This window comes from Chiloscyllium plagiosum, chromosome 30 (assembly GCF_004010195.1).
Source record: "Chiloscyllium plagiosum isolate BGI_BamShark_2017 chromosome 30, ASM401019v2, whole genome shotgun sequence".
Lineage (NCBI taxonomy): Eukaryota > Metazoa > Chordata > Chondrichthyes > Orectolobiformes > Hemiscylliidae > Chiloscyllium > Chiloscyllium plagiosum.
The window spans coordinates 7114123-7125883 of NC_057739.1; the positions used below are offsets into that span (position 1 = coordinate 7114123).

Consider the following 11761-nt stretch of genomic DNA (forward strand, 5'->3'; position numbering starts at 1 on the left):
TGTGCACTTGTACTTGTGCTAACTAATGCAGGATAATTCAAATCCAATCTATTGTACTGAAATAGTTGAAAATCCATGGTGCTGTGAGGATGAGCATTAGAATTCTTTCATCAGTTTTAAGAGTAGGACCATTTAGGAGTGGCATCTGAGGTTCCTTATCCATTTGCAGACCAGTGGAACTCTCTCTCTTTGCTAAAAGTTTGTATGTGTTTGGGTTAATTCAAATGTTCAACAATGAGGTTGATGTATGTTTTGAGGGATATGAAGCAAAGGTGTGTAAATGGAGTTGACTTAGATCTGCTGGGGTCTAAACCGGTAGCAGTAAAGTCTTGAGTGGCTGAATGGCTTATTCCTGTCCCTTTGAATCTGGTTTGCATTCTTTAATGAACTATCTCATTCCCTCACAGGCTCGTATGGAAATAGATGCTGATGGAAACGGTGCAAAAATATTTGCGTATGCATTCGATATCAGCAAGAGGAGGGGTTCTGGTCGTCCTTTGCATGAGCTGCTCTGGTGAGTATCACAGTAGGGCGAGGTGTTGTTCAAAATCTCCCTCCCTTGGAGAGGTTTATAAGGCTGTCTTTATGAAGAGTGCTGCAGTGACATGACTGTTCTCACAAAGGCCTATGTATGAATCCAGCAAGGGTGATTGGTTGTCTTTTGGAATTTAATTTGGGATTCAGAACCCTAGTTTTGTGATTGGCTTCATACCAGCACTGTTTGCAATTTTGCTGTAAAGAAAGCTTCCTTAAGTAATTGAGGTAGGGAGCTGTTCTGGTATCCAAGTCTACAACAGCACAGAATGCAGAGAATTTTATACTCTTCCAACTATGTCAAAGTTATATTGTTTTGATGCCGTTTATATATTGCAAAACCCACCGAATTTCTGATTGAGGAAAATTAGTTGTTGACTAATGTTTGAAAGTATGCTTCCCAATCTGTATATGTAAGGAGGTGTGATTGTCGGATTCAATGAATAAAACCCACGTTATGTTAAGTGATTAAGAGTTGATGCATTCATTGTGTGAAGGTCGACACATGTATGGTACAGGGCCAAGTTATTAGCATTTATTGAAGATTATGCTATGCATGACTTTTACAATTTACAGAAAGATTAGAAATGAGTCAGAAGTAATTAAACATTAGTTTTCATTTTATACAATGTTCCCCGATAGTAAATCTGTGTTCTCAAGCAGGAAAGAGAAACTCAACCCAACAAGTCTGTATCTTTCTCCACGCCAGCCATCTTTCTATTTTGACCCTCCCTATACCCTTTAATAATCTTTTTCCAACATCTATAACTCCTTTATGAAATAAATAATGGACTCTGCTTCAACTGTCGCAATTAATTCCATATTCTGAAATTTTGTATTTGAGTTTTCTTCCCTTCCGCTTCTCCCTCCTCCTCCCCTCGCCCAATCTTCCCTTTAATTCTTTCTAATATCTTCTCAGTCTCTCTTCTTTAATTCTCAACTGGATGGGGAATCCACTGAATTTCAGCACCTTCCTATTGCAACATGTGAAACAAGACCTCCCTCAGCTTACTAAACAACCATTTTGGATACAAAGCCACTAAAATGTATTGTAAACTCTGTAGTTTACTGGTGGATGGCTATGCTTTCTGTCCAAATTCATAAAAGCTTTAATAATCATTGTCTGTTTTCAACTTGCCCAGGGAGCGGCACAGAGGAGGAATTGCTCCAGGTTTCCAGGTGGTGCACATCAATGGCGTGACAGTGGATAACCGACTGGACAACCTCAAGCTTGTCCCCATAGGTTGGAGGCCAAAGGCAGAGGAAATCTCCAGCAAACAGAGGCAAGTCATTGGTTAGGGATGCTGTGGGATGATGAGAGAAGTCCTTATGGAGTAACTAATAATCTTTAGTTTAATGTTACAGCATGTTGCAGTTCACTTAATCAGAAGACACTGCTGTCAGGGGCAAAATGCAGCTGTCCAAACCATTTGCGTAAAAGGAATTGCAGAGCTCCCTGGGTGGTAAAAGAGAAAAATTTGGATAAAGTAGACAAAAGTGCACTTATAACAGGGGAAAAAAATTGAAAGCAAATTTTGAAAACAAAAAATTCAGTGAAGAGTTGAAGAAGCAAATATGAAGAAAAAACTCAGCTGACATGAAAGGGAATCCCAAAGTATTTTGTGGGTATAGAGGTGTAAAAGGTGTGGCAGGTCCAAATGGGCAGCATAAAGGAGACTTACCACACAGAAGCAGAGGACACAGCAAAAGTATAAATAAGTACATCTGTCCTTACCACAGATGAAAATGCTGCCGAGGCTATGGTAAAAGAGAAGATAATTCGGATACTGAATATTCAGAATTGAAATGGTGATGGTATTGGACAAGTTTTCTGTACTTGAAGTTGAGAAGGCACTGGGGTAAGCAGTTTCCCTCAGCCTCATTGGGTGCGAGGGTGGAAATTGCAGATATATTGTTTGTAATTTTCGTACTGAGACTAGAGGATGGTGCTGCAGCACTGGAGAATTGTATATGCTATACCGTTGTTCAAAAAAGGTTGAAGCTTTAAGTGCAGCAACTACATACCAGTCAGTTTAACTTTGTAGGAGCAGCTTCCAGAAATGATGATTTGAGGCAAAATGAATGGTTACATAGACAAATGTGGCTTAATGAAGGACAGCTTGTATGGGTTTCTTAAAGGAAAATCATGTTTAATTTGCTGGTAGTTTTTTATTTGAGAGCCGATTTATTGGGGACAATGGTGTCGATGTGCTGCCCATGGACCTCTAAAAGGTATTTGATAAAGTGCCACAGAACTGACCTATGAGCAAAGCTAAAAATAATGAAGTGAAAGAGATAGTGGCAATGTGGGTGTTTCTCAATTTTGGGGGGCAAGGATTTTAGTTGAATTCCCCAGAGATCAGTATTGGGATTCTCGCTTTTCTTGAGGTACATTAAAGATCTAGAGGAAGTGAGCACTGCAGATGCTGGAGATCAGAGTCGAAAAGTGTGGCGCTGGAAAAGTGCACAGGTCAGGCAGCATCCAAGGGGCAAGAGATTTCATTCTTTCATTCCTGATGAAGGGCTTATGTCCGAAACGTTGACCCTCCTGTTCTTCAATACTGCCTGACCTGCGGTGCTTTTCCAGCGCCACACTTTTCAAAGTTAAAGATCTAGACTTTGATATACAGGGCACAGTTGCATTGTGAACTAAGTGTGATGTATAACTTGAAAAGAACAAGTTAGTGGAATGGTCGATGACCTCCAGTGCAGAGAAATGTGAATTGATTCATTCTGCTAGAAAGAATGTGGAAAAGCAATATAAATTAAAGGGTATCGCATGAGCACAGAAACCTAGATATCTAAGTACATAAGTGATTGAAGCCACAGGACAGGTAGAGCGACAAGTCATTAATGGTTTTTATTAATGGCATAGAGCACAAGAGGAAGAATATTATGTTGAGCTAGTATAAACCATTAGTTTGGACTCAGCTGCAATATTGTATCCAGCTCTGGGTGTGAACATCTGTGAAGATTTTGGAGACTACAGAAAAGATTCAGGAGATTGGTTTCAGGGCTGAGAAAGTTGGGTAGAAAAAGGGAAGGTTATGAGGAGATTTGAAAGATATTCAGAATTATGGTGAGGTCTGTACAGAGTGGATAAGGAACAACTGTTCCCAATTGTAAAATCATCAATTGAGTAATACGAGGAAAAATGTTTTCATGTCATAGTTCATATGTGGAGAGCACTGTTTGAATGTGTGTTTGCCCGCTGAGCTGGAAGGTTCATTTTCAGCTCAACGAGCAGACCTACATCCAAAACCTCAACCTGAGCTACAAATCTTCTCAAAACTCGCTAAGCACTGTTTGAGTTTGTGGTTAAGTATTCAAAATTAGGTATATACAGAGTTACAGGGTGACAGCAGTGGAATGGTACTTGGCGAATTGCACATTCGGAGAAATAATACAAGTAGTTACCCTCCTGTGCAGTACAAAATTCTAATTTGTGAAGTTGCATTTTAATTTGTGGTTTTCCCCTCCAATGCATTGAACTACTAATGCCATGCCTCTCTGCGCAATTTGTGACCAATTGTTGTTACTAATGGCTTCTCTTGCATACAGGGAGCAGAGTCTTTATTGGCTGGCAATCCAGCAAGTGCCTGCAGATCCCATTGAAGAGCAGTTCCCTGAGCTGAATCTCACACGTTACTACAATGCCAATGGTGACATTATGGAGGATGAGGAGGACTCATGCACATATTACGAATGCCACTACCCACCATGCACTATGATGGAAAAGCAGGTGAGTGTGCAAGTTATAACAGAGGTGAGCACTCATTGTTTACAAGAGGATGCTGGGTATGTAGTTTTTATAAAGTCTCTCTAATGTGGCTAAGAATCAGACAAGGAGCTGCTTAGGAATGTAATCAGACAAATTTAATCGTAGGCCTTACGGGACAGGTGAGCAAAAGCTTGGTCTCATAGGTAGATTTAAAGGAGTGACGTACAATTATAGGTTTTGTGTGGGGAATTGTAGATATTAGGGCCTTGGCCAGTTACCATCTCTGAACAGGTTGGTAAGGAAAATATATAGATTGTCAATTTGTCTCAAACTTAAGCTGTATGTATTGCCATCTAGTGATAGGATCATTACATTACATGTTGAAGAAGGGCCTGTGCCCGAAACGTCGAATCTCCTGTTCCCTGGATGCTGCCTGACCTGCTGTGCTGTTCCAGCAATAAAGTTTCAACTTTGATCTCCAGCATCTGCAGACCTTACTTTCTCCTCATTACATTACATCCCAAGGCATGATGATTGTGGCTTCATTCAATCATCCAATGAATTCATTTTGAACTGGTGATCATGTAAATGAGGCTGTATGTATTGCCATCTAGTGATAGGATCATTACATTACATCCCAAGGCATGATGATTGTGGCTTCATTCAATCATCCAATGAATTCATTTTGAACTGGTGATCATGTAAATGAGTACAACAATCATTGCTGTTTGCAGGATCCCATAAAGATGAAATCAAACAGATGCCCAAATAGCCTCCTTCGGGAGGAGTTTTGGCCACACTGTAATGTGACTTGCACTGCTTTTTTTAAACACTCACTGGATGTGGGAATAACTGGTGACGTTAGTAATTGTTGCCCATTTCTAATTGTCCTTGATGATTGTGGTGAGCAGCCTTCTTTAAACTGCTGCTGTATGTATATGGATCGTGTTGATAGGGAGTAAGTTCCAGAATTTGAACCAACAACAGTGAAGGATGGCAGTGCATTTCCAAGTTTGTCACAGCACTGTTAGGTGTCTTTCATCCTGGTTGGAGAAGGGGTGTATGGCGTTGGTAGCAGCTGACATAGTTTGTGAACAGTAGCTATGTAAATAGTGACCTTGTCTGTCAGAGGGTCTACTGCAACCTCTGTGTGATGTTGCCCCTGCTTGAGTCACTACCTTTCAGTCCGTAAGGGCGTGGAATGAGGAACTTTCAACTCTGATAGGTTAAATAAGCACTTTGTTCACTGTATGGATTTTTATTTTGGAATTCCAGGCTGATCCCATGGATATAAAATGAAATAATATCAACATTTTTACTATTAAATGATCAGACTGCAGCATTTCTCACACCTGTTTGTTTGCTGACGCTTATTCTTTGTAAACATTTCAGCTGCGTGAATTCAACATCTGTGGGCGCTGCCAGGTGGCACGATACTGTGGCTCCCAGTGCCAGCAGAAAGACTGGCCTGCCCATAAGAAGCATTGCCATGAGAAGAGGCGCCCACTGCAGCAGGAATTTGAGCCTGAGCGATGACCCCCTCCCTCCCCTGCCCCTCCTCACCCTTGCCCCGCATGCTTTCGCCACAAATCAACGGTGGCGTCAGATTTGTTTTGCACAATTCAGACTGGACATAAAGTTTCCTAAGCACTGAGGAAGTACATAGAACAGAATGAACTTGAGGAGGTCTCTGTGAGAAGAGGGGGCTGGGGCTACCCTTCCTAAGATCGATCGCTACGAAGACTATAGAGGTTCCTAACCAGAAGCTTCTGTGTCTATATTTATATGTTGATATGTATTTGAACAAAATCTTATGTACAGTTTTTTATGTTGTAAAATCTGATTTGTTTGAAGTTCGGTGATAACGTGTAGCTGAACAGAGTTACCTAAAAAAAATTTGCTCCGGTAGCATTGTGTGACTCTGGGACAGCTTGCTGCTAATTTGATTATAGAGAAGAAAAAAAGACCCAGCTAACTGTGTTCCAGAGAATGTACTAACACCAGGTCTCTGGATCTTGTCCACTTGACAAGGAGAGAGAAAAAAAACTTAAATATTTTAACCTTTGTAAAGGGGGAAAAAAATTACTGAGGTTACAGTGATGGCTGCTGGAGTGAGTGGGTTTCACAATAAGCATCTTTGTAGTTTCAATCTTGTAACCCAATTTAAGCACACTACACAGTCTGCCACTACCTGACTGTGTGTTGGAGGTTAAATTCAATGTAGCAAAGGTCGCGGGGGATGGTTTGTGGTGCTTTAAATTGATAACTTCCAGTTATATTGGAACTATCAGGGGAAAACAATTGTTGGCTGTTATTCCCACAATTTTAATTCAGGACCTGCATGGGGTGTTTTATTTAAAAGGACATGGTGTATTGAGTTAATAGTAATGTTCATTCACTTGGTGATGTGAATTCTTTATATATGTGGGCTTATGCTGGAAAGGTATCTGAAAATGGTACAGAATGTTCCATATTTGGGTATTGGTCAGAGGGTGAAATTGATAACTGACATAAGCTCCTTCACCAAGACTGTTTCTGAACGTCAGGAGCTACCTTTTGTTTTCAGTTCAAATCAAGATCTTGGAGATAGGTTTTGGTTCTGTCACTCTATTCTATTTACGATTATTCTTAATTCCCTTTGCTCTCCTGTCCAGCACTGTATCTGCACAATCGCATAACTAAGTTCCTGAAGCTTCTGATTTTTGACCTGGATTCCTTAACATATCCCTCTCAAAAAATGTCATTCCTGGTCTGGGTGCTCTCAGCAGGCAACCACAAGATGCTGCTGCAACCTGGCCCATGAATCTGAGGTAACCAAGAAGGCCAGGTGACTTGTGGGCATACAGAAACATTTTTTGCACACTCCCTGTCCTGCTGCATGTTCACTGCCTGCTCCTTTTTGGACAGCAAGTCGATCTCAAGTGAGCTGGAATTTGAGGGCATCATTTCATTGCAACATGAGAAATTCTAGTTAACGTACAATGTTTTTGCAAGTGCTAAGTCTTTTTTTTAATATTAAGTTATTTTCATTGGAGTCAGCAGATGGCTGGTATCCAGCTTGAAACCCCTGCTGGGCAAAAATATTCGCCGTGCTTGAGAGCATGAGGGTATTGAGTATGCCTCAGCTTGGGTAGGTTTTGCACAGTAAGTGTTGGAAGGGTACACCTTGGAGAACTTACTCCCTTGTAGCCATAATTGTACACCTTGTGAGCAGTTTTAAACGAACATTGGTGCAGATGGTCCTAAGATGTTTTTTTCTTGCAATCGATGAGGCAAAACTCCAATTGTGACCTGGAACTTAATAAATACTTGCACATGTTAACAGTCTCCTTGCCTTTCCGCTGCAGCATTTTGAGTGGTGAGGGTGGGCTATTGAAATATGTTGGACAAGCAGAGACCTGTGAAAGCTGCTGTACCTGTGTGCATGTTTTAAATGGGTTGCTGTTACTGTGTTGTGCTGTTGCTGTGCCAAGCTTTGCTTTTCCTGACAGAAACCCAGGCTCGCTCTCTGATTGGGATACCTGTTCTATGTGTAATGGAATTCCGTGGATCTTGAGTTGCTGCATTCTCTTTCTTTTCCTTCCACTCGAACTACCAACTGAGATATTACAATGGAGTTTACAGTAGTTTAGAAAGCTTTGGATGTTTTGTGCGGGCAGTCTCAGGTTAACCAGTATAGTATTTTCATCTTGATTTTCCATCAGGCAGCTTCCTCCTGGTTATAAGATGGGTTTAGCATGGTGCTGTCTCTTCTAAACATGAATTTGCCATATTTTGTAGTTAAGTGCCCTGGAGGATGTGCTACTTCAACTTTGTTGAGTTTAGGTTTGTGATGTCTTTTAGAATTTGTATTTTAACCAAAGCAGCAGACCATAAGGTTTAGGATGTAGTTGCCCCTGTCCTCTTCAAAGTTTATGTTCTGAATCTCTTAACTATTACTTTTTCCTGTCAAAAGCAAACTGCATTATTAATGTGCAACAATCCAAATCAGTTTGTATTCGGATTCTATGGATAATATCAACTATACAACGGTGAATGGACACATGATTCAACTGTGTTGGCCATTGAACAGAAATCACCACGAGTTTCAAATGTGACATCTATTTCATAGCAGCTGTCTGTAATAGTAGTACAAAATCGTTTTCTGCAATTCCTACTGGTCTGTAACTAAACATTTGTGCTCTTGCTGGTTTGGAGTATTTCACACCATGTGTAAGCGCTGTGGAGCAACATTGATTCAATAGTTTAGTCAACACTGAGGGCTTCCAAATTCTCACATGTAACAATTTTAGTTTTAAATTTGAGAATAATATGGCCCATTCAGATATAACCCCTGCATAGAAACATTTGAAACATATTGGACTGTGTCACAGTCTTGTGTGTAATTTTAAGCCAAATTTAGACTAAATTGGATCTGGTCTGCTTCCAATTTTGTCCCTCCAGTAGTTTTAAATATGCTCATTTGCCTCGTGGCGCCATTATCGATTATAATGATTGTTTTGGTTACAAGACTTGCTCCGCAGTATTGAGCTGTCCCAGCACAGTCAGACATAATGGTGTTCAAAACCACGTCCAGACTTGCATTTTCAGAGCTCTTTGCATCAAAGCTGTTACAATCCCAATTACTAACTATATTGTGTGGTCAGTTGCAAAAATGCAGAACACTAGCGACTGCAGTGTTGCTGTGCTCCCAGATTGTTTCATGCACTGAATACAGTATCTTGCCTGTATTTAAAATTGTTAAATAAAGCTGAAGCAGGTTTGTGTGTAAACTAGTTGCTGTATGATGAGTGAATGTGGCTTTTCACTACTGGGTCCTATGTTTAAGTGACTGGAAACTTATTGTTCCAAACTTGTTAAGGATCTAACGTTAAATTTTGATTGTAGCTATTAACAGGAACTTAAAAAAGCATATCAGCAAATCACTTGAGTTCAAAATATGGTGTATGAAATTCACTGAGAGGTTATTTACTTTGGATCCAAGCAAAATAACAAAACTTAATGGAGAAAATCTAGGGGCCATGGAAGAGGAAATATGATGGAATGTTGATCCTCTCAAAATTCAGGTAGATAGCCATAGTTCACAAAGAACCCATTGGCACCTCTTCATTAAAAACAATGTGGTTATATCTAGCTTGAGTGGCACCACTTAATGGGGTAAGACGAGGAGGGAGGCTCTAACATACTACCACTGTGGTGGGGATTAAGCCAGATTGAATAATTTTGCATCACACTCGTGCTATTTGACCTGCTACTTTAGCAGAAGAATGTTCTTTGAGTCTGCTCTGTCTGTCAAAATGAATATGGCTGATGCACTTCAATTTTATCTTCCCATAGTATCTGAAAATTTCTTAGCACCAAATAATCCATTTTATTCTAGTTTTGAATTCACTCATTTGCAGATCTGTTGTAACAATTCCAAGGATCTATAACTGAGTGGAAAATTCTTAATTTAAGAAACAAATGGAAATTGCTGGAAAAACTCAGTAGATCTGGCAGCATGTGAACAGAAGGAGTCGATGCTTTGAGTCCAGTGACCCTTCAAAATGTTCATTTCAAACCCTCTTTCTAATTGCACAGACTGAGTATCTAAGATGTGTCTCTTTGTGTTCAGGTGTGGAATATGACAACTTGCACTTCCCTAATTGCCCTTGAGGTAAAGGTAAGTTGCTTTCTTGAGCTTTTGTAGCCTGTGTTGTAAGTATACTCAGTCAAGAAAGGAGCTGTAGGATTTTGAACCAGTGACAGTGAAGAAACAGTGGTGTATGTCAGGTTGGTGTATGCCCTGCACTGGAACAAGTCAGCTACTTCCTGTGCATGACCTGAACGGTAAAGGTCATGTGTTTGGAAGTTGCTGTCAAAGGATTCTTAGTGAGATACTGCAGCACATCTTATATGTAGTGCACACGGACTACTGTATTGATAGTAGCCAGTGCATGTTTAAGATGTTAGATGGGGTGCTTTTTCCTCGATAGTAAGCTTTTGAGTGTTATTGGGGTGGCATGATGGCTCAGTGGTTAGCACTGCTGCCTCACAGCACCAGGGTCCCAGGTTTGATTCCAGCCTTGGGCGACTGTGTGGAGTTTGCACCTTCTCCCTGTGTCTGCGTGGGTTTTCTCCAGGTGCTCTGGTTTCCTCCCACAATCAAAGATGTGCAGGTCAGGTGAACTGGCCATGCTAAATTGTCCAGTCTTCAGGATGTGTAGATTAGGTGCATTAGTCATGGGCAAATGTAGGGTAATAAGAAAGGAGAATGAGTCTGGGTGAGATACTCTTCGGAGGGTCTTTCCACATTGTAAGGATTCTAGAACTTGATATTTTTGCTAAATTTGTCTTCCACAACTTGAACATGTCTCCCAGTTCTACTGATACAGGTGAATTGGCCATGTTAAGTTGTCCATAGTGTAAGGTTCATTAGTCAGAGGGAAATGGGAATGGGTGGGTTATTCTTCGGAGGGTCAGTGTGGATTTGTTGGGCCGAAGGAACTGTTTCCACCCTGTAGGGAATTTAATCTAATCTAATCTGTACTCATTCAAGCCATTGGAGAGTATTTCAATACACTCTTGACCTGTACCTCATTGCTCAACAGGATTTGAGGAGTAAGAACACAGTTACCCATTAGAAAATTACAGCCATTGTACTTATGACTGGTTCTGTTTCCAATCAATGGTAACACCCAGGATTTTGACAATGGGTGATTTGGGGATTGTGACACCAGTGAATGTTAACAATAGATGGTTAGATTCTTTCTTTTCGCCTTATCAGGTGAAAAGGGGGGATTGGGAAATTATCTCCCCCTTTGGTTGTTTGCAACTAATTATTTGTGTGCAACTAACAAATTTCAACTAAACACAGTTTGCAAAAAAAAGCGAAGTTTTGAGTGAAAGAAACCCTGAGAAAAAGATAAAGACACAACATCAAACACATGTAAACACCAATAGGTTCAAATGGAAGTGTGTCTGGTAGTGACAGAAAATGAACATTATGCAGTAATATGTCCTTAGAGCAATTGAGATGTTGTATGTATAACCCGATATCGCTGTTGTTTAATGGTTGACTTGTATTCTCAGTAGTAGGAAGATTTGTGGATATCTTTGGACATTCAGTGAGTGGGTTGTTTTCCAAATACACACTTTAATTGGGCATTATTTTTCTTCATTTCAGAATATAGAGAGTGTGTTCTAACTCTTGTCACAAGATCATTTTTCTTGTCTGAGAAAAAGGATCTGTTGAAAGGTATGCTGGAGTCTAGCTCCATTGTCTTACCAAGCCACCTAACTCAAGAGAGCAATTCATGTCCCACTATGAAAATAAAAGAAATCACAGTTGTAAAGATAGTCTTCTGCTTTATATTTTGTGTTGTCTGAAATGAAAACTAATGAATAAAAATGTTGACCAACATGAATTTGGCAGTGAACTCCATAAATCAGAAAGAACAGATCTTCAAATTAATTTTTTTTGTGCTGCATAGCATTTACTTTCACACTCTCTATAAATTCTTGAGC

At 40.2% G+C, this 11761-nt stretch overlaps 1 protein-coding gene across 1 annotated transcript in view; it reads left to right on the top strand.

Annotated features, from left to right (window-relative positions):
• Positions 1-9026, top strand: part of zmynd19 (zinc finger, MYND-type containing 19) — a 32711-nt gene extending 23685 nt beyond the window's left edge. Inside the window, exons 5-8 of the mRNA XM_043719895.1 lie at positions 406-514; positions 1677-1817; positions 4096-4276; positions 5648-9026. Of these exons, the coding sequence (XP_043575830.1) occupies positions 414-514; positions 1677-1817; positions 4096-4276; positions 5648-5791 (567 nt within the window). The 5' untranslated portion in view covers positions 406-413 and the 3' untranslated portion in view covers positions 5792-9026. The remainder of the gene's footprint in view (positions 1-405; positions 515-1676; positions 1818-4095; positions 4277-5647) is intronic.
• Positions 9027-11761: the final 2735 nt, after the last annotated feature.